This window comes from Hemiscyllium ocellatum, chromosome 24 (assembly GCF_020745735.1).
Source record: "Hemiscyllium ocellatum isolate sHemOce1 chromosome 24, sHemOce1.pat.X.cur, whole genome shotgun sequence".
Lineage (NCBI taxonomy): Eukaryota > Metazoa > Chordata > Chondrichthyes > Orectolobiformes > Hemiscylliidae > Hemiscyllium > Hemiscyllium ocellatum.
Genome location: NC_083424.1, coordinates 12,876,823 through 12,900,671, shown reverse-complemented (window position 1 = coordinate 12,900,671; position 23,849 = coordinate 12,876,823). Strand labels below are relative to the sequence as shown.

Genomic DNA, 23,849 nt, shown 5'->3' with positions numbered 1-23,849 from the left:
AAAGGAAGAAGGAGGCTTACGCAAGGCAGAGGAAGCAAGGATCTAGCACAGCTTTAGAAGATTACAGGCTTACTAGAAAGGAGCTCAGAAATGGATTGAGGAGAGCCAGGAGGGGGCAGGAAAATGGCTTGACAGGTGGGATTAGTGAGAACCCAAAGGCATTTTACTCATACATCAGGAATAAGAGAATGATCAGGGAGAAGGTAGGGCCGGTCAGGGATAGCGTAGGGAACTTGTGCGTGGAGTCTGAGCAGATAGGGAAAGCCCGAAATGAGTGTTTTTGCTTTGGTTTTCACTAAGGAAAGGGACCTTGTTGAGAATGAGAATTTTGAAGAGCTGGAAAACAGGCTTGAACAGATCAACATTGATGAAGTTGATGCACTGGAAATTCTGGCAAACATTAAGATTGGTAAGTCCCCAGGGCCAGACCAGGTTTATCCTAAGTTGCTCCAGGAAGTGAGAAAGGAGGTTGCTAAGCCGCTGGTGGAGATCGTTGCTTCCTCACTCTCCATGGGAGTCGTACCAGAGGATTGGAGGGAGGTGAGTGTTACAGGAAATTGTAAAGAAGGGGAATGGGGAAATTCTGGGCAATTGCACACCAGTCAGTCTTACGTCTGTGGTCAGCAAGGTTTTGTAAAGAATTCTGAGGGATAGAATTTATGACTATTTGGAAAAGTATAGAGTGATTAAAGGCAGTCAACATGGCTTTGTGAATGGCAGGTCATGCCTCACAAATCTTATTGTGTTCTTTGAGGAGGTGACAAGACAGGTTGATGAAGGTCGAGAAGTGGATGCAGTGTATATGGATTTCAGCAAGGCATTTGACAGGGTTCTCCATGTAGGCTCATTTATAAAGTCAGGAGGTATGGGATGCAGGGAGATTTGGCTCTCTGGATTCAGAATTGGTTGGCTGACAGAAGGGAGAGAGAGGTTGTAGATGGAAAGTATTCTGCCTGGAGGTCAATGATGAGTAGTATCCCACAAGGATCTGTTCTTGGGCCTCTGCTCTGCGTACAATTTTATAAATGACTTGGATGAGGAGATTGTGGAATGAGTTAGTAAATTTGCCAACAAAGGTTGGAAGTGCTATTGATAGTATCGAGAGCAATTGCAGGCTGCAACACTACATAGACAGGATGCAGAGTTGGGCTGAGAAATGGCAGATGGAGTTCAACCTGGATAAATGTGAAGTGATGCATTTTGGAAAGTCAAACTTGAATGCTGAATTAAAGACAGGATTCTTGGCAGTGTGGAGGAACAGAGGGATCTTGGTGTTCAAGTGCATAGATCCCTCACAGTTGCCATCCAAGTGGATCAGGTTATTAAGAAAGCATATGGTGTTCTGGCTTTCAATAAGAGGGGGATTGAGTTTAAGAACCATGAAGTTTTGCTGCAGCTCTACAAGACCCTGGTGAGATCACTCTTGGCATATTGTGTCCAGTTCTGGTTGTCCTATTATTGGAAAGACACAGAGGCTTTGGAGAGAGTGCAAAAAAGGTTTACCAGGATGCTGCCTGGACTGGAGGGCTTGGCTTATGAAGAGAGGTTGACTAAGCTCGGACTTTTCTCTCTAGAGAAAAGGAGGAAGAGAGGTGACCTGATTGAGGTGTACAAGGTAATGAGAGGCATGGATAGAGTCAATAGCCAGAGACTTTTCCCCAGGGCAGGATTGACTGGCATGAGGGGTCATAGTTTAAAGACATTAGGAGAAAGGTAGAGAGGGGATGTCAGAGGTGGATTCTTTACGCAGAGAGTTGTGAATGCGTGGAATGTGTTGTCAGTGGTGGTGGTGGAAGCAGAGTCATTAGGGACATTTAAGCGACTGCTGGACATGCACATGGACAGCAGGGAATTGAGGGGTGAGTAGGTTAAGTTATTTTATTTTAGGTTAGGAATAATCCTCGGCACAACTTTGTGGACCGAAGGGCCTGTTCTGTACTGTAACCAAAAGCAAAAATGCTGGAAAATCTCAGCAGGTCTGGCAGCATCTGTAAGGAGAGAAAAGAGCTGATGGTTTGAGTCTAACTGACCCTTGTCAAAGCCCTATGGGATGAGTTGAAGGAGAAATTGTTGAGAGAGAGAACAAGTTCAGCCAGGCGGAGGAGAGTGCTGGTGGATGGAGATTGTTCGGGCCTCTTTTCGAGAAAGAATCGATGAGCTTTCAAGCCGTCTTGGTGTGGGATGGAGGTGTAAAGAGATTGCACATCCATGATGAATAGAAGGTGGTTAGGGCCTGTGAATTGAAAGCTGTCAATGTGTCGCAAGGCACCAGAGGAATCCTGGATGTAGGTGGGGAGGAAATGACGATGGAGTCAAGGAAATAAGTTCAGTGGAGCAGGAGCATGCTGACACAATGGGCCTGCCGGGACAGTCGTTCTTGTGGATTTTGGGGAGTAGGTAGAAACAGGCTGTTCGGGGTTGGGAGACTATGAGGTTGGAAGCTGTGGGAGGGAGGCATCCAGAAGAAATGAGGTCAGTCACGATGTTGGAGACAATGGCTTGATGCTCAGTGGTGTGGTCATGGGGAGGTAGGAGGAGGAATCTGAGAGTTGGCGCTCAACCTCTGCGAGGTAGAGGTCAGTACGCCAGAGGACAACAGCACCCCCTTTGTCAGCAGGTTTGATGACAAGGTTGGGGTTGGACCTAAGGGAGCGAAGGGCAGGAAGTTCGGATGGAGAGAGGTTGGAATGGGTAAGGAGGCAGAGAAATTAAGGCGGCCAATGTCCCGTCGACAATTGTCAATGTAAGGCAGGCAGTTGTCCTGGCGGGGGTGTCCAATTAGAGGTGGAATATTGGAGGGATGTGAAAGGATCTGTGGAGTGGGGGGAGGACTCTTGCCCAAAGAAGTGAGCATGAAGGCGAAGGCGACGGAAAAAGAGCTCAGCATCATGTCGAGCCCGAATTCATTGAAGTAAGGAAACAAAGCTGAGTTCTTTGCTGAGACCAGCACGCTCAGCCTCAGATAGGGGAAGGTCAGAGGGTATGACAAGGCAAGGGCTGGGGCTGGAAGAGATGGGATTGGAGAGATTGAGACTGTTGGAAGGTGGAGGGTGGGCAGGGGTGTGGATGAGAAGTTGAAGCTTGCGTTCCTTAACATCTGCAAGAAACAGGAAAAGTTTGGAGTTAAGGCGTTGAATAATACGAAGGATGAAATGAAACTGTGGACCCGGACAGCTTTTAGAGAGAGTAAGTCGGTGCTGCTGGAGAGAGGTGTCGAGTGCTTACATGTGGCGGCGCATGGTCCTGAATGTGGCTTTTAGGATGCGGTGAGAACAGCAGTTGGAAAGATGTTGTATATCATGCAAATACCTGTAATCCTGGAGGCTGCATGCAGGGTGGAATTTGAGTTGAAATCCACGTGGAGTAAGTCGGAAGTGAAGACAGTCACTGAGGAAGGAAATATGACTGTGGAAGTGAGTCTTAGTAAATATGTTGTCTAACACTGAGAGAGAAAAGGAAAGCAGTGAAGGTGGATGGGGGAGAGAGACAAACGAAAATCCTGTCGGAGAGAAGAGCAGTAATTCTTCAGGGTAGGCATTCCTGGAAGAGAGGTGGCAGTGGGTTAAACACTGGATAAAAGCAAATTACTGAGGATGCGGGAATCTGAAACCAAAAGAGAAAATGCTGGAAAATCTCAGCAGGTCTGGCAGCATCTGTTAGGAGAGAAAAGAGCTGACGTTTTGAGTCTAACTGACCCCTTGTCAAAGCTTTGTCAAACAAGAGCTCAAGGATATCTGCAAACGTTGCTGCTGTTAAAGAAACAAGACCACAACTAAACATCCAGGACTCAGGTCACTCTCACAACTCAAGGAATTTAAATTATAATTGCTTTTAACTTTTTGATTGCACGAGACAGTCTCTGCATTTCATTTTAAATTCATTACCTGTGTTTGCATGGTGTGTTTTTGATGTTGTGGTTTTGTTATTTTGGGGGATCAGTAGGTAATAACATTCCTCTTTCTTTCACTCAAGAAAACCTGGTAATATGGATCCTTCTCTAAAACAAAAGAGCTGTGAATGCTGGAAATCGAAAACCAAAACAGGAATTGCTGGAGAAACTCAGCAGGTGTACCGGCATCTTTAGAGAGAAAAACAGGATCTGAGGCCATTGACTCTTCATCAGAAATATTCTTAAAACATGTTTTTTTCTCAACAGATGCTGCCAGACCTGCTGAGTTTCTCCAACACTTTTTGAAGTTGGCTCCTCCAATTCTTATTGAGTTCATTTTGATTTTAATTGAAGTGCAATAGCTGTATGCTAAAATAAGGTGCAAAAATATTTGGTACAAATGCCCAAGAAGGGGTTAAATAGTGGGAGCCGAGTCCTCCTTTTCCTTGTCTGGCCATAAAACGGATCGGGAATAGGACATAGAACCCAGACAGGGAAAGCAGAAATGACATCAGCTCAGCCATGACCAGACTGAATGACAGACCAGGCTCGTGGGGCTGAATGGCCTTTATCTGCTCCAGTGTAGAAGTTTAAACTCAGCCACCCAATTATTTCACAAATTCTCACCGCTGAAGAATTCCACTATCATGTCTGATGTTGGTGGAAGGACAGGAGAGGTCTGCAGGGCAGGAGAGATAATTGACAATGTTTAGAACGAAACGTTTATCGCCTTGGGAAAATTATCTGTGGTGCAGAGAAGGAAGATTGAGCTAAAAGAAATGTGACAGAAAATGCTGCAGTTAGAACCAATTGATTTTATCGTTTTTAAAAGGAGCCTTTTTAGGAACACCCACCCAATTTATTGACAAGAAAATACACAGTTTCCTACTGCACGGCTCATGTCAGATATCTGCATGAAGACAACTCAGCATTCCACGCCTTATAAAAGTATCTTTATGAATTATGCAGCAGCTTATCATATCCATGCCGAAGGAATCAGCCACTGCCTGGCTGCTCAGTAAATAATTATCAGCTTCTCTAGCACCAAAGTAAGATGTGAAGGCTTGTGGTCCTTTGTTATAGCAGATATCTTACATTCGCATCTTATTTGTATTTGTTCATGCAGCATGGGCATTACTTTATTTTTATTTCCTTTTCCGAGGACAAATAAGTCAATCCTCTTGCTGTGGATCTGGAGTCAAGTATAGGTCAGGCTGACTAACTTTGGCAGATTTCCCATCTCTGAATGATATTAGTGAACCTGCTGCATGGTGTAAAAGGTAGCTTTGTTATAATTCCAGATTATTTATTATTGAATTTTATTTTCACCATCTGCCACAGCAGGATTCAAATCCATGATCCAGAGCATTAACTTGGGTCCATTGATAAGACTGTGATGTCATGACCAAATGTATTTGTACAGGTGGAATTGCTGTGGGATTTAGAGTATTGGGGCTAACAGTCAGGTTTAACATAATGTACATTCGAACCATTAACATCAGTATTTGTGCACACTGTGTTTCAATGTAGATAAGGCACTGATCATGGCTCCAGTCAAGACAAATGGAGACCTTTATGCAATGATTTTGCTTCCTGCTGTGTTAAGACTGCAGGAGTCACAATAATCCCCTGAAGGGTAACAAGGGACAGGCAATAAATGCTGAGCCAAGTAATGATGGAATTATCAAAAAACAACAATGTTCTGCATTTATATAGTTTCTTTGCATCCCGGTTAACTTGGTGGTTAAAGAGGATTTGACACTAAGATCACTTAAAGACATATTGCTTTCCATTTTTACCCCCAAAGATGAAATTTCTCATCCCGCTCAGGAAAATGTGTCGTTAGATTAGATTCCTCCATAGTGCAGAAACAGGCCCTTCGGCCCAACAAGTCCACACCCACCCTCCAAAGAGTAACCCACCCAGATGCATTTCCCTCTGACTAATGCACCTAACACTATGGGCAATTTAGCATGGCCAATTCACCTACCCTGCACACCTTTGGAATGTGGGAGGAAACCGGAGCACCTGGAGGAAAATCCTGGAGGAGACACGGGGAGAATGTGCAAACTCCACACAGACAGTTGCCCAAGGCTGGAATCAAACCTGGGTCCCTGGAGCTGTGAGGCAGCAGTGCTAACCACTGAGTTACTGTGCTGCCCCTTCAGCTCCAAGGTTGGGGTTGTGGGGTGGACTTGCACCCATCAACCCCGGATTCAGATTGGAGATGGCTGTAGAGACTGTCAAGTGCCATAGTCAACAGGCCCAGCTTAATTCTTGGGCAGTTTGTCCAAGTTTCTTCATTAAATATCAGATCCTCTGCCCGTTGTGCTTACCACCTCTCACCCACACAGTGCTTTGCCCTATCCAGTTCAACTCTCACTCCAATATACCTCCATGGCCTTGTATAGCCTCCCTGCCAGCTCAATGCCAACTGATCATCATTTGCCCTCACACCCTACTTGCAATCACATCCCTATGCACAATGGGTTCAGACTGACAACCATGTTGAGAAGAAGGCGTTTAACACGTTTACCTTCATTGCTCATACTTTAAGTACACTGTATCGGAGTTGGGACGTTATGTTGAATTTGTACAGGACTTTGGTGAGGCCTCTTCTGGAAAATAGTGTCCAGTTCTGATTGCCCTCTTAAAGGAAGGATATTATTAAACTGGAGAGAGTTCAGCAGAGATTTACCAGGATGTTGCCGGGAATGGAGGCTTTGAGTTATAAAGAGAGGCTGGATAGGCTGGGACCTTTTTTCACAGGTGTGCAGGAAGTTGAGGGATGACCTTGTAGAGGTTTATAAAATCATGAGGGGTTTACATAAGTTGAATGGCGGATTTTAAGACTGGGAGGCATATTGTTAAGGTGAGAGAGAAATACTTAAAAAAGATATGAAGGGTAATTCTTTTACAGAGAGTGGTTCAGGTATAGAATGAACTGCTGGAGGAATTGGCAGACGCAGGTGCACTGACAATTTTTAAAAGGCACTAAGATGGGTTCATGAATAAGAAATGTTTGGAGGGATATGGACCAAGTGCAGGCAGATGGGACTAGTTTAGTTTGTGATTATGGTCAGCATGGACTGGTTGGACCGAAGGGTCAGTTTCCATGCTGTGTGACTCTAAGCAAACTAAGGTGAGAAGGGAAAGATTTTGAAGGGACCCAAGGGGCCCCATTTTTCACACAAAGGATGGTGCTTATATGGATGAGCTGCCAGAGGAAGTGTTGGAGGCTGATACAGTTACAATATTGAAAAGGCATTTGGACAAATATTTGAATAGGAAAGGTAAAAAGGGATACGGGCTAAATGCAAACAAATGGAACTAATTCAGTTTGTGAAACTTAGTTGGTATGGACAAGTTGGACTAAAGGACCTGTCTCCATGCTGTATGACTCTGTGTCTAAGTCTAAAAATATATATTTTTTAAACTCCCAATCATGAAAACCCTTTCAAAACTTGAAAAAAATCTCCCTCAAGTACTAAATCCTTTATCAAATTCAAGAGATTTCTGTTCATAAAGGTGGTGGTAGTGTCGTGGGGAGGGCACTGGACTCAGAGGCCCTGGCTGATGTTCTGGGATCAGGAGTTTAAATCCCACCTGAGCAGATGGTCAAATGTTAATCCTATTTCCTAAAACAAAATGTGGAATTAAAAAGCTGATTTAACGGTGATTACATAAATCATTTGATTCGCTCATGTTCTTCAGGAAAGGAAATCTGCCATGCTTCCCTGGTCAGACTCCAAACACTCAGTCCCGTGGTTGACAGTTAACTGCCCTTTGAAATGGGCCATTCAATTCAAGGGCAAATAGAGATGGGCAGCAACTGTTGGCCTTGCCAGCGATGATCACATCCCAAGAAAAAAATAAAGGGCAAATAGAAAGAGGTCACGCCAAAGACAGTTAATCACAGAAGTGTTACAGAGCAGAGGGAGACAATTCAGTCCATTGTGCTTGTCCTGGCTAATCCTAGTGCTGGCTGGATGATTTGCTGTCCATGTTGTTGTCATACAAACCCTGGCTTTGTCATCAAGTCACAGTGGGATGAGTGCAGTTTGTTGGTGTGGTTGCGCTATCTACACTTAGAAGTGTATTGTCAGAGTTCCAAGGATGTACAACGCCCAAGAGTTAGTATTTAACCAGTTTAGTTACCTTTAAAATGGGAAACTGGTGAAACATAACAAAAAGATGATGGTAAGAGGCTGGTGATGGGCTAGGGCTGGAGTCCAACGGGGTTGTGTAACCAATTGATGTACAGGAAACAAACACAGCTAATACTCAGAAAGAAAGGCACAGGTTAGGAATTAAAGTGCAGAGATACATCATTAAATTTTCATTCCTTTTATTCCAGATATTTAATGAACAGATGGTTCTTTGTAGCTGTCAAAAATGTTTTGGATCATAGATTCCTCAGTAAGTCATAAAAAATAATCTGCAGTGACTTCTCCTTTATTGACTCGCCTGTCCATCTCTAAACCCACCATCCTTTCCTTTTTCTGTACAACTTTGCACGGGGTCATATTTCTCCACACAGGCAATCCTCCAAATATAGGTGAAGATAGAACACTTGCTTCTGGTTCCTTGTCCATACCGCACACAAGCTTTCTTTTAAAAATAGCCAAAGGTCCCTTAAGAGTCAAAGTTCAAAGGATGTAGCAAAATGGGCACTTAAGTGCCAGTCTGGATGGGACAATCAACTCTTCTGAGTGGAGATGAAATCCACTAGAGGTTAGAGTGCTACTGGTAAGGCAAGACCAACACTTAGTGACATCATATAACAGGCTATACCTGATTACTGCTCATGATCACACATTCATTTGTGAAACCTATGTCTCGTGTTATTTAGTGTAGTGTTGAATTTGGCTAGATCAGTTTTGTAACTATCAATATTGTGAGTGGATTTGGGATGAAATAAGATATATCATCTTAGATACTGTGATCATGGTCAGGAAAGATTACTCACCCTGACCAGATTAAAAATTACCCACTTGTCTTTGAACAACTTCTGTGCTGTGGATTCCTGGATAAGGGCCTTATGTTACGAACCTGTCCAGCAATCCACAAATTCAGCAGCAGGGAGAATTAGTGTGGAAACTATGCCTCTGCTTAGCAGTGGCCAGAGATTAGCAACTCAGCCAGACACCATGACAGTTGTCATGAAAGGATGAGTTATTTGAGGAAAGTGTGTGATTAGAGTGACGGTTGATTGTGGGTTTAAGGACCTGCTGGACTGGAGGGTAGTGTGTCAGGTGGGTAAGGGGAGTATTTGCCAAGTGGGTGAGCTTGGTAGTGTGTCAGGTGGGTGAGGCACCATGTAAATAAATGGATGCTTAGTGTAGGTTGAAGGTATAGGTGTGACAGTTCAGGATGCTGAGTACTGGGGATTCAAGCCAACAAGAGGGGCATGGGGTGGGATGGTGTTGAGGGTTGGGGCTTGTTTGGTCCACTGAGGGGAAATCGGTGTGGGTCAGAGAGTGGGTTATTGGGTTGCATTAGGGAGTGGCTAGGAGTGAGGACTGTCTCACTCAGGTCTGAGGGGTTTTGGCTCCAGGGATATGGGTTCGGCTGGTTCCAGGAGCGTTATTGGTTCTGGCAGGGTGAGCAACTTCAGTCTGCATTATTTCCAGCAGCTGCCTGAATGTCGGAATTTCTGGGTCATGTTAGCATTATTTCAAAGGAAAAGGATTAAGAAAACCAAAGAAAGTGTGGATGCTGGAAATCAGAAACAAAAACAGAAATTGCTGGAAAACCTCAACAGGGCTATGAAGGGAAATCAGATTGTCCTCAGCAATTTCTGGGCCCCCAAGTAGCATTATCTTTATTTGGTTCTGATATGTTTCTGCTCCACTTCTGCACATTTCCATTGATCAATTGGTTTTTGTTACACTGTCTGTCTAACCTGATTAATTTTCTTGTAAAAACAGTAGAGACTGATCAGTTGAGGCTTATTTATCCAAAAAAAATGTATTGGTTTATTTTACTTCCCTTGTTCTTTATTTTTTTTTCTCCTAGCTTCTTCAGCAGATAATTAAAATATCCAATTTTGCAGATGTTATCTAACAGGAATTGATTCAAATATGAAAGGATGCTGTGCAGAATGAGTGCTGCAAAGGCTGTCCTGCCCATTCACTTTGAGCAGAGAAATCTAGGTCATGGAAATGAAAGTGCAGATTTATCTCCACAGTCTGCTAAATATTACTTCACTTCACAGAATAATATCTGCTGTGTTGTTTTAAAATCTCCAAATTGTTTGTATCATGGCTGAGTCAGGCATTGATGTCCTTTTCCTATGTTTGCTGGTTTCAATTACCAGTCTGCCAACAGATAAGCAAAGCAGCAACTAATGCTATTATGATCTGCATTTCGTATTCAGCCTTCAGCAAGTCACTGCTGGCTTAGCAGCGCTGGGTGTGAGAGTCACAGGCAACATATTGAGTTGGTGGCGATGACCAACACCACTTCAAAGGCACTGAGCCACTTGAAAGATCAGGTCTTCATCTGAACAGTCAAGGACCAGTGCTTTATAACAGGCTGTTCAGGGGAGAGTAGGGACTGGGTGGAGTGAGGAGGGCAGCTTATGCAGTGGCTGATTAGGAAATGCAGCTATTTCCCTGCAAAGGCAAAGCAGATGGTCAGCCTTAAAGGAGAAGGCAATTCTCACAGCAAGGAACCAATTGGCTGCAAGTGGAAAGATTTTGGGGAGAAGCTATTTTCGAACCATTGGTAGCTGAATATGGCTTCAGGTCCTGCAACCAACATTTTTTTTAGTTCATTTGCGGGATGTAGGTATTGCTGGCTGGGCCAACGTTTATTGCCAGTCCCCAGTTGGCTTTGAGAAGGTGGTGGTAAGCTGTTTTCTTGAACTGTTGCAGTCCATTTGGTATGGTGGGCCAACAAGACCATCAGTGAGGGAGTTTCAGGATTTTGACCCAGTAACAGTGGAGGATTTTTTTAATGTTTCCAAGTCAAGACTGTGATTGATTTGGAGAGGAACTTGAAGTGGTGGTGTTCCATGTATCTGCTGCCCTCGTCCTTCTAGTTGGTAGTGGTCATGGTTTGGAAGGCACCGTCCAAAGACCTTTGGTGAATTTCTGCAGTGCATCTTCTAGATGGTACACAGTGCTGCTCCTGAGCATTGGTGATGGAGAAGGGAGTGAATGTTTGTGGATGTGGTGCCAATCAAGTGGGTTTGTTTAATTGAAATATTGTTGCAAGTTTCAGGTGGGCATGCTGAATGCCCATTTTACAATCTGCTCCAAAACTGAGCCCACTCGGCCTTGGGCAGCCCATGTGCAGTAGATTTTAAAGCAAACTTTTCCTGACCTGGCAAACTGCTTATGGACTTGAATGGGGCAGCAGGCAAATTCAAGTTGCCTCCTGTATTGTGCAGACTGGTTCACTCTACACTGAGTCATTCTTGGATTTAACTATAAACTGATATATCACTTCCTGATATAGAGTCATAGAGATGTACAGCATGGAAATAGACCCTTCAGTCCAATCTATCCATGCCGACCAGATATCCCAACCCAATCTAGTTCCACCTGCCAGCACCCGGCTCATATCCCTTCAAACCCTTCCTATTCATATACCCATCTAAATGCCTTTTAAATGTTGCAATTGTACCAGCCTCCACCACTTCCTCTGGCAGCACATTCCATACACGTACCACCCTCCGTGTGAAAAAGTTGCCCCTTAGGTCTCTTTTATATCTTTCCCCTCTCACCCAAAACTTATGCCCTCTAGTTCTGGACTCCCTGGCCCCAGGGAAAAGACTTTCTCTATTTACCCTATCCACACCCCTCATGATTTTGTAAACCTCTATAAGGTCACCTCTCAGCCTCCGATGCTACAGGGAAATCTAAAGAAATTCTTATACTCCGACCACTGTCAGAACACACAAAGAGCTATGTAAACAACTCTGAGCAGTTCAGTGTTATTACACTAGGACATGAAGTTGGACAATTTTTTGACATCTTGGTTGGGTAAGGAGGCTCCATGGCTGCTCCAGTCACCTCTTATGAGCAAGAAGACAGAGATCTTAGATATTTTCGATACAACCTGCTCAGAGATGTTATTACATATCTCCAAAGCAGGTAGGACTTGAGGTCAGGCCTCTTGCCTCAGAGGTAGGGTCACTACCAATGCATCACACAAGCCCTTCAAGAGGCAGGGTTTACTATTTGATGTTCAGTTAGCAACACAATGGCAATTTATTGACTTGCTGTTTACTCTGAGCATGAGCCTTTCTGAGTTGAGTGTGTTAATGGGGAGTTGTAGTACAAAGGGTTGGCATGAGAGGGCCCTGAATGCTAGTGCTGCTTTATAGGTTTGTAGCTGTGTTTCAAATTGATCAGATTTAACATGAAGAATCAATGGGGCACAATTTTAATCCAAAGCTTCCATCAGAAAACTGATGAGGTTAACTGCAAAACTGATCTTACACCCTCCGCCAGACTTTACGTTTCACTGAAACCAATGGAGTCCAGCAGTAGACACCATGGAAAAGGCCATGTTTCATCTGAACCAGTGGGGTTGCTGTAAACAGGCAACAAGCAATGAAAACTTAACAGAATGCCAAAGGGTGGTTAGCAAATGTCTTTTCAGATCTTAGGAATAAATGAGAAATGGATTAAATAATAATACTAAATGTCAATGTGTTTTTATCATTCAGTCTACTTTTTATTTAGGAGAAACTGAATAGAAACAGGCCATTCAGCCTAACCTGTCCATACCAGCGTTTATATTCCATTCAGGCCTATATTTTCTCATTTAAATCCATCATCGTAACTATCTATTCCCTTCTCCCTCGAATGCCAGTCCAATTTTTCCTTAAGTGCATATTCACTAGCAAAGCTCCACTTTTTAAAACTCTTTGGATAAGGAGTGTTCTTCTGAACTTCCTCTTGGATTTCTTGGTGACTGTTTTATCTTGAAGGCCTCAAGTTATTCTGTTCTCTACAAGTGGTAACCCTCCGTTTGTAACTATTTTTATCAACATATTTCTAAAGACTTTAATTAAGTCACCTGTCAGACATTTAATCTCAAGAGAAAAAGGTACCCAACCTGTCATTCATCTTGTGGTATGTATCTAGTTTCTATTCTAGTTTCTCGTACCATTCTAATAAATCCCTGCTGCACCCTCTCCAGTAGGGTGTCCATATCTGATCCACAACCACACACAGTACTCCAAGTGTGGACTAGTAAGGTTTGATACAGTTAAGTGTCACTGTCGTACTCAAATCTATCCTTCTTGGAATAAGGCCCAGTGCTTGCTTTACTTTGAAGAGACCTTGCTAATTTGCAACTTTTATTGATTGGTGTATTTGGGCATGGAAATATCTATGCTGCTGTATATTTGCATTTTTCAAATAATAAATGGCCTCTTCTTCTGACCAAAGCGCAGAACCTCACATTGACCTATGCTGAACATTCATTTAGGTAAATACAATGACTGCAGATGCTGGAAACCAGAGTCTAAATTAGAGTGGTGCTGGAAAAGCACAGCAGTTCAGGCAGCATTCAAGGAGCAGTAAAATCAACATTTCGGGCAAAAGTCCTTCATCAGGAATACAGGTCCTGATGAAGGCCTTTTGCCCGAAATGTCAATTTTACTGCTCCTCAGATGCTCCTGAACTGTTGTACTTTTCCAGCACCACTCTAATCTGAACATTCATTTGCCTATTTTACAAGTTTATTATCACCCTTTTTTTAATTTGTTGCAGTCCTCCTCAGAATTGATTATCTCCCACCCAAACCCCCAATCTACTGGCATCGGGACAGAGGAAAATTAAAGTTAGAGGTGAAAGTTAGATGCTGTTCGTTAGATGGTGAAGGATAGACCCATTAGCAAGGTCAGGAGTTTCACACTTTTAAAGTCTCCAGAACACATGAATTGGTTTAAGACATGGTGCAATGAGGCAAGGCAAGAAAGGTTAATGAAAATCATCATGTTAATGAAAATTAACTGAGTGGAAAGGAAGGATATACAAGAGAGGGAAAAATGAGTTAATTTAAGAGGTGGAGCCACATACTTTGATTTGAGTATTCCTGTTGGAAACACTAGCTTTCAGGATGTATGTGCCATGATTTGTAATTATTGCTGACAGTCCCTCAATGTCACAGAGTACAGCATAGAGTGTCTTACAGTTTGGTTCAGCAGGGTTGTTATGCAAATTGATAGAGCATCAAGGGACTTGCTGAAATAATTTATTGTACTTCGGATCAGATTAGTTCATTTACTTCTCACCTCGTAGGGATTCCTACCAGACTGTTGCTATCTGGCGTCTCACCAGAGTACGTCTCTATGTGGGAATGGGTTCTGGTTCTAATTTAAAATCTGATTGTTGCATTGCGTTGTTATGTATTTCTTCAATGGTTTCACTTGTATTACAAACTGGAATTGAGCTCGGTGTAGACTTCTACAATCCTTATCATTATACTTGTAATTAGCTTCTTGGCAACCGTTCCTTGATACCACTGGGATGGATTAACTGTATACAAGATATGAAGAAATGAATAACACAACGTATAAAAAGCAGGGCTTACTAAAAGACACTGCTGATCTGTACACCTTGATAAAAACAAAACATCAACTTGCCATAGTTGTTGAGTTTTACCCTGTATATTCCAGACTGTGATATCCTCACTGTACCTTTTGAATGCAGACGTCAATAAATCTGACCTTGAGAAGGTTTTTATATATCTGTGTGTCCGTACATAACTGTGATGACAAACTTTCTTGCTGCGTGTAAATCAAAACTCACTTCAAATTTTCGTGATCCATTCAGAAGTTTTGGAGTTCTTTAATCTCCATTGGTCTTTCCTTCTTCCTGCAATCCACATATGTTCCAAACATAAAGTCGGCATCTTTTAACTGTTGCTCGAGTTGATGAAAATCGAATTGTTTATTCATTGCCACTGAGTAATGCTGCTGAAACTTGTTACTTTGAGAGCCTTTAAGATTAGTTATAGTTATATTAGTCTCATGGTGCTGGTTCATCATCTGAAAGGTTTGCAAACAATGTTGACTTTGTCAGCAATGCCCACATCCCATGAATGAATGGATAAAGACCTCATCCTCTTATTCCCTCCTTTCAACACCAGTATTGCACCAATTTGGGTGTCGTCCCTCCCCCCAAGCTCTTGTAATCAAAAGTGCTTAAATTTCACACTTCCCTAGCTCCGCTACCTGCTATTGTCATCCTTGGGGGTTCCCAATGGCCAGGAACTGAACTAGATTGGCCATATGAATACTTGGCTACAAAAGCTGGTCAGAGGCTAGGAATCCAGCACTGAGTAACTCACTTCCTGACTCCCCAAAATCTCTACATTATCTAGAAGACACATGTTAGAAGTGTGATGGAAATTCTGCCATTTTCCTAGATGGGTGTAGCTCCAGCAATACTCAAGAGGCTTGATATCATCCAGGATAAAGCAGCCCACTTGACTGGGAGCACATTCACCACCTTCACCGTTCACTCTCTTCATCACGAACACACATTGGCAGCAATGTGTAGGTGAAGGCAGGGTCCTTGTGAAAATTTAAGGGTGAAATCAATAGATTTTTGATCAGTAGAGGATTCAAAGATTGTGGTGAAAACACAGAAAAGAGGACATGAGGAGTGTTGTCAGCCATGATCCTGTTGAGTGGGGGAGCAGACTCAAGGGGCTGAATGGCCTATTCCTGTTCTTATGTCTTATGGTTTTATGGACTTATACCACATACAAGATGCACTGCAGTAACTCACAAAGGTCAGGCAGCATCTGAGGAGCAGGGGAGTTGATGTTTCAAGCCTAATCTCATTCCTGATGAAAAGCTTATGCTGGAAACGTCGACTCTCCTGCCCTTCGGATGCTGGCTGATCGGCTGTGTTTTCCAGTGCCACTCGTTTTGAGTTCGATCTCCAGCATCTTCAATCCTCATTTTCTCCATCCCTTGAAAGATGAAAGACAGTTGCTTTCCACATCATCTGTAATCACACAGTCAGCTCTGTTTTTTGGAGGTACATCAGAATGAGAAAGTAATTGGATGCAAAGTTGCTGCGTTGTTAACTTTAACAACCCTGCCCAGCTGGGTGAAGGTTAACTGTGATGACAGCTGAAAGTCTGAAGTGGGTTTACACATTGTGCGACACCCTGAATGCTTTTTGACAGTGTCATGACTTGACTTCAGTCATCCTGAGGAAAGGATATCAACTCAGACTGTAAATAGATGAAAAAGCTACAACTGCATTTTTTTTTATTGAAAGCCAAGGGAAAAATAGCTTCCAAGTTAAACAGTTGAGACAAGGGCTACAAACATTGAAGCTGCAAATGTCAACATTTTAAACCAGTGACACAGCAGAAGACTTAATGCAGCAGGGCTGAAGGCTAAAAGCATAATTTATCATGAACAAGTACTGCTGTGTCAAAACAGATTCATTTGTTTTTTTTTCCCCTTACATTCTTGCAAATTTTGTGCATGTCAGCATTTTTTGCATTAAACAATATCTACATTTTAAAAGTATGTCATTGGCTGCAAAATCCCTTCGAAGATCTTGAAATTGTGAAAAGTGCTATACAAATGCAGTCATTATAGCGTGGCTAGATACAAAGTAACATTCAGACACGTCTATTGTGTATTTTATTTCTCCAGCCAGTGGGGAGATGTTACTCGTCTCTCCGTGTGCTGGAGCTCAGCGATTGAAAATTCCTTCTCTATTTGCATCTTTCAGGCTTTCCACATGTCGATTTTTCTCTGAATTATCATGCAGGCTTAACCAATTATATGCAGTAAACATAGACCAAGTGCCGGACACGTGTAATGAAGCACTGAAAAATGGAACATGACTGTGCTATTGTGACAGTTTCACTTCCCTTTTTCAGTCAATACTGCTGTCGAAAGTTCCACGGAGATAGTCGACATGACCTTGCTTTTTTTCTGAAATTTATCATCTCAAATCTAGATGTTATCCAGGCCTAGTGTAGGGACACATAGGCTGCTGCATGAATACAGGTGTCTTGAATGGAGCATTGAAAGTATCAATAAACAGCCCAATTCTTAAACACGGGGAGAGAATGCTATATCTATTATTTCATATCTGACAACCGGAGCCAACATCGTTTGTATCAGGGTTAAAGTTGTGGGGCTTGGGGTGGGGAAGGTGAATCCTTCTGAGCTCCCACTGACCTCAGTTTTGTTTGGGTTTCTTGATCAGATCGGTCAGACGCTGCCTTAATGGCAAAGATGCCAAATAATTTCTTTCCTTTTGCATTCAACACTCGCACTAATGTTTGATGCTTTGATGTGATCTGCAGCCTTGAACTTCTGGTTCAACATTAACTAAACATGAGTCAACAGACATTGTTTGATGACTCTTTCTATCAGGTTACTGATGATCGAAAGGAGAATTGATAACTGTGTTACATTTATCTTAGTTCTTGCAGTTGGGACAGAACAGGACAATCTTTGACCATACTGTCTGAGTGCACGTGTTTTAGCAGTACTAGAGTAGATTAGCTAAGTGAAGGAATTTCAGATGCATTTCAGAATTCCAATATCCACAATGTTTTTCCTTCTGGTAAGCTGTGTGCGTGGTTTTCTGCACAGACCTTCACCACTACATGCACTGTGCTGTCATGTCCACAGTCCTTTCTATTGGGAACCATGCAATAATTAAGAGGTCCAATGCTTAAGCCATCAAAGTAAAGGGCTCTTTCAAAATAGTGACCAGAGTATTAGCCATATATCCACTAAGTTCACTCTAAAGAAACTGTGTGGAGTTTGCACATTCTCCCCGTGTCTGCGTGGGGTTCCTCCGGGTGCTCCGGTTTCCTTCGACAATCCAAAGATGTGCAGGTTAGGTGAATTGGCCGTGCTAAATTGTCCATAGTGTTATGTGCATTAGTCAGGGGTAAATATGGGGAATGGGTCTGGGTGGGTTACTCTTTGGTGGGTCGGTGTGGACTTGTTGGGCCGAAAGGCCTGTTTTCATACTGTAGGGAATCTAATCTAATCTAATCTACCCCATTAACAGCTAGGTAAAATTGTCCCCATAAAACACAGAAAATCAGAGTGGGTCATTTTCACCCTTAAGCCCACTTGATAGAATAATGGCTGATCTACTGCCTTGACGCCACTTACCCTAGACTATAGGAAACCAAATCTCTGTCTCTCAAAGCCTTAAGTGTATTAATTGAAGACCCATACACAGCACTCGGTGATCAGAAATACCAAAGATTCTTAACCATCTGAGTTAAGAAATTTCTTCTTTACCTTGACGTGTGATCAGCCCCATGTTCTAGACTCTGCCTCCATGTTCTATGCTCCCCAGGCAGGGAAAACAACCTCTTAGTCTTCAACCCTGTTGAACATTTCAGGATTGTCTGAGTTGAACTGGCTGATCAGAATCTCCACAAACTCTCACTATTTTCTCTATTAGTGAATGTGCTGGTCTAGTGGCAGAGTGGCAAGTATTGATTACAGCACGGATAAGGCAATAGCACTGCACATTCATCCTCTAGTCCTGTTATAGGATCATTTCTTTCCTAAGTACCAAGCAACAGGACATTTACATAACTTCCTCTCGCTGTTGTTAAAAGATGCATTGGAGCCAACTTGAAATAAATCAATGTAGCACCTGTTCCTTTGGAAAGAATCATTATCTCTGCCAATATTTGATCTGGATGCAGATATATTTATCTCACTAACCCCTTCCTTCCATCTCACTGGTGACATAAATAAATCTTGTTGACTAAGTCTTAACCCATTTATCTCTTAATCACTTAATCTAAACCACTTAATCTCACTTGGAATAAGACTCCCTTTACATTAATTAACTCCATCACTATTCAAATGCAACTACCTACAAAACAGACGGTCTTGTTCCATGAATTAACTCAGTCACAAGACAGGTGGGATAAAAAGAGAGACTCCTTCACCTTTACATTTTGGATGATTCTGAGTTGTCATCCACAGTTGAGATCACAACATCTATCTTAAATCAAATTATCTGTAACAATAAACAACATTTGATTCCCGCAATGCTGAGTTCTTCAATAAATCTTGCTGTTTCAAGTTTTCTTTTTGGTCTGTAGTTAAAATAATTCTCAAAGTCTCACAGAATATCATCAAAGGTATGTGTTGCTTCTTTTATACCTTGGTATGCTATAACATCATCGTCTACATACCCAATTGCATATGAAAGCATACTCTCTTGTTCAGCTTCTGATTTAGTCTCAAATTTTCAAACAGTTCTGTATCTTAAGAATTGTTTTCTCCAAGATTTCCAATTCTGTGTTTTATTAGCCCTGTCCTTGAAATTAAACTGTCCTGGCTATATTATTTCTACCGCATGTCTTACTGATATGATTATTTTCATTGCTTCAAAGCCTTTCAATCCTGTGTTATAGGAATGTTGTTGATGTGTACTGCTGCACTGAAAACTTTTCCCACACTTCAGATTTTCCCATCTTTTTCACAGTTGCTCAAGATTAATTTTGCTAGTTGCAAACCAAATAAACATTCCCCACTTCCTTAATAGTTTTACTGAATGCAGCCAAGTGGCTGAGGAACTGAATAATTGCTTTGTATTAGTCTTCACGGTGGAAGACAGAAGTAATGCCCTAAAATTTAAAGAGGGGGCAGAGCAGAGTATGGTGGTAATCATCTGGGAGAAGGTGCTAGAGAAACTGAATGGCCTGAAGGTGGATAGATCACGTGGACCAGATGGACTACCCTCAGAGTTCTAAGGGGAATAGCTGAAGAGATAGCGGAGGCATTAGTGATGATCTTTCAGGAATCAGGGATGGTCTTGGAAGACTGGAAAATTGCTAATGTGACACTCCTGTTTAAAAAGGAAAAAAGGGAAAAGGCAGAATATTACAAACTGATTAACCTAACCTCGGCTGTGAGTAAGATCCTGGAATCCAATGTGAAGGATGAGATTTCTGAATACTTGGAAGTGTATGGCAAAATAGGGTAAAGCCAACATGGTTTCAGCAAGGGGAGGTCATGCCTGACAAAGCTGCTAGAATTCTTTGAGGAAATAATGAGCAGGCTAGACCAAGGAGAGCCAATGGATGTTATCTACACGGACTTCAAGAAGGCCTTTGACAAGACGCCGCACAGGAGGCTACTGAGTAAGATAAGAGCCCATGGTGTTAGAGGCAAGGTGCTAACATGGATAGAGGCTTGGCTGTCTGACAGAAAGCAGAGAGTGGGGATAAAAGGATCCTTCTCAGGATGGCAGCCAGTGATAAGTGGTATTCCACAAGACTCAGTGTTGGGACCACAACTTTTCACTTTATATATTAACGATCCAGATGAAGGAATTGAGGGCATTCTGGCTAAGTTTGCCGATGATAGAAAGATAGGTAGAGGGACAAGTAGCATTGAGGAGGCAGGGAGGCTGCAGAAGGACTTGAATAGGTTAGAAGGCAAAGAAGTGGCAGCTGGAGTACAGTGTGGGAAAGTGTGAGGTCATGCACTTTAGTAAGAAGAATAGAGATATGGACTATTTTCTAAATGGGCAGAAAATTCAGAAGTTTGAAGTGCAAAGAGACTTGGGAGTTCTAGTTCAGAATTGTCTCAAGGTAAACGTAATCAGTAGTTAGGAAGACAGATGGAATGATGGTATTTATTTTGAGAGGATTTGAATATAAAAGCAAGCATGGTCTTCTGAGGCTCTGTAAGGCTCTTTTCAGACCACATTTGGAGTATTGTGTGCAGCTTTGAACTCCATATCTCCAGAAGGATATACTGGCCCTGGAGCACGTTCAGAGGAGATTCATGAGAGTGGTCCCAAGAATGAAAAGCTTAACTTATGAGGAATGTTTGAGGACTCTGGGTTTATACTCACTGGAATTTAGAAGGATGAGAGGGGAGGATCTAATTGCAACATGCAGAATACTGAATGCCCTGGACAGAGTAGATGCTGGGAAGATGTAAGAGAGACTATGACCCAAGGGCACAGCCTTAGAGTAAATGGAAGATCTTTTGGAATGAAGAAAAGGAGAAACTTCTTCAGCCTATAGAATTCACTGCCACAGAAGGCTATGGAGGCCAGGTTGTTGAGTATATTTAAGATGGAGATAGATAGGTTCTTGAGTATTACGTGGAATCAAAGGTTATGGGGGGAAAGCAGGAGAATGGGGTTGAGAAACTTATCAGTCACGATTGTGTGGCGGACCAGATTCGGTGGGCTGAATGGCCTAATTTCTGCTCCTATGTCTTATGGTTTTATGGTCTATGGCTTTAATGCCAAATTCTCTTCTCTACATGGCTTTGCTGAATTAATTCCAATCTTTGCTGCCTAAAATGAAGAATCCCTTTCTCTTCAGCCTGAAATAACAGTTCCCTCTTTGACCTTCTCTTCAACTGAATATATTTTCACTGTTCTGGTCTCCTTCCTATCAGAAGGATGTTGTGGAACTTGAAAGGGTTCAGAAAAGATTTACAAGGATGTTGCCAGGGTTGGAGGAGTTAAGCTGTAGGGTAAGGTTGAATAGGTTAGGGCTGTTTTCCCTGGAGCTTTGGGTGGTGAGAGGCGACCTTATAGAAGTTCATAAAATCATGTGGGACGTGGATAGGGTAAATAGACAAGGTCTTTGTCCTGGGGTGGGGGAGTCCAGAACTAGAGGGCATAGGGTGAGAGGGGAAAGGGATCAAAGGGGCAACTTTTTCATGCAGAGGATGGTGTATGTATGGAATGATCTGCCAGAGGAAGTGGTGGAGGCTGGTACAATTGCAACATATAAAAGGCATCTGGATGGGTATATGAATTTAGTGTTTAGAGGGATGTGGGCCAAATACTAGCAAATGGAACTGGATTAGTTTTGGATATCTGGTCGGCATGGACAAGTTGGCCCAAAGGGTCTGTTTCCACGCTGTGCATCTCTATGACTCTATGAATGAGTTTAAACAGATGCTTCCCGTAGTTTAAGCAATGGGTCACCCACCACTGTATGGGGCTTCAACAGTCTCCTAACATTCCTATATTGTAAAACTTTGCCTGCTTAGACTTCCAAATTGCCTTTTATTGCTTAAATTACACCCCTGCAACTTTCCACGCTCTGTGACATTGTTTTAAATTGCTTCTTGATTCCCCTATACCTCCCATGATTTCACTGCAGCAGTGCTCCTCAATCTGAGCTGTACGTTCTTCCCTTAGTTCAGGGGTTTGAAACCTGTAAACTGTGCAATTTGTTTTAAAGATTTCCCTTACCCACTTGGATTCAACTTTACCCACAGAGCCTCTAATATCACTTCCCTTTCCGGATGAACTACTTGGAACTATTCCTACAGATCACTGGTATCTAGCGCCATCTGTAACTGCCTTGAAGTGGCTCCTTATAGGAAGAGGTGTGAATCAAGTATGAGACAAATGGCCAATTTTCCATCTGAGTTATAGAGTCATACAGAACAGAAACAAATCCTTCCATCCAACTCTTCCATGCCAACCAGATACCCTAAATTGAACCAGTCTTATTTGCCTGCGCTTAGCCCATATTCCTCTAAACCTTTCCTATTCACGGACCTGTCCAAATGTCTATTAAATGTTGTAATTGTACTTGCCACTACCACTTCCTCTGCCAGCTCATTCCATATATACACCACCCTCTGTGTAAAAAGGTTCTCCCTCAGGTCTCTTTTAAATCTTTCCAATCTTACCTTAAACCCGCACCCTCTAGTTTGTACTCCCTCACCCTGGGGAAAAGACTTTGGCTATACATCTTCTCCATACCCCTCATGATTTTATCAACCTCTATAAGATCACCTCTCAGCCTTTGACACTCCAGAAAGAAAAGAAATCTCAGCCTATCCAGCCTCTGTTCATAACTTAAACCTGCATTCCTGACAACATTCTTGCAATTTTTTTCTGTACTTTTTCTAGTTCAACAACACCCTTCCTATAGCAAGGTGAACAGAAATGAATGCAATACACCAATGTCTTGTACAGCTGCAGCATGGTGTCTTATACTCTGATCAATGAAGGCAAGTGTGCCGAATGCCTTCTTCAGCACTCTGTCTACCTGTGACACTACTTCCACAACCTACACCCCTTGATGTGTTTGTTCGCCAACACTCCCCAGGGCCCTACCATTACCTATGCAAGTACTGCCCTGGTTTGTCTTCACAAAATTGTTGTTCCCTGTTCAAGACTGATCCGTCACCCATTGGAAACAGTTCCTCCTTATTTAATTCTGTCAAAGCCTTCTTGATTTTGATTGCCTTTACTAATTCCCATCGTAACCTTCTCTGCCTTAAGGAAACGTGTCTGGAGAGGCTATCTCTTCAGTGACAAGAGCTCACCTGTTGATGTCTAAAAGTACCTATACCATCTACAAGTCAGCAATGTGATCGAAAAGACAGTATCATATTCTTGTTGTCCATTCACCTCAGGAAGTAGCTTTCCTGATGATAGCAAGTTGAAATACTGTATCATTCTTTGCCGTGGTCCTCAGAGGTGGAATGCATGCCTCAGTAGCCCACCCATTATAAATGTGGACCATTCCACGCTAGTGAAGACTCCAGCATATTGCAACAATACAGCTGACTGAATCAGAAATAGCAGCAAGAAGGGTGGCATGGTGGCACAGTGGTTAGCACTGCTGCCTCACAGCGCTAGAGACCCAGGTTCAATTCCCATCTCAGGTGACTGTCTATGTGGAGTTTGCACATTCTCCCAGTGACTGCGTGGGTTTCCTCCAGGTGCTCCAGTTTCCCCCCACAGTCCAAAAATATGCAGGTTATGTGAATTGGCCATGCTAAATTGCCCGTAATGTAGGAGAATGGGTCTGGGTGGGTTGTGCTTCGGCGGGTCGGTGTGGACTTGTTGGGCCGAAGGGCTTGTTTCCACACTGTAAGTAATCTAAGACGGTAATCTGTCCCTCATTTTGTTTTAGTTGTACGTCAATCTACTTTTACAGCTTCATTGTTAACCAGACTCAAGGACAGACGCCCACACATTGA

General features: G+C 42.7%; 1 protein-coding gene across 1 annotated transcript in view; it reads left to right on the top strand.

Moving 5' to 3' along the window:
- Positions 1–270: 270 nt before the first annotated feature.
- Positions 271–23,849, top strand: part of LOC132827442 (seizure 6-like protein) — a 184,936-nt gene continuing 161,357 nt past the window's right edge. The window contains exon 1 of the mRNA XM_060844130.1: positions 271–409. Within this exon, the coding sequence (XP_060700113.1) occupies positions 271–409 (139 nt within the window). The remainder of the gene's footprint in view (positions 410–23,849) is intronic.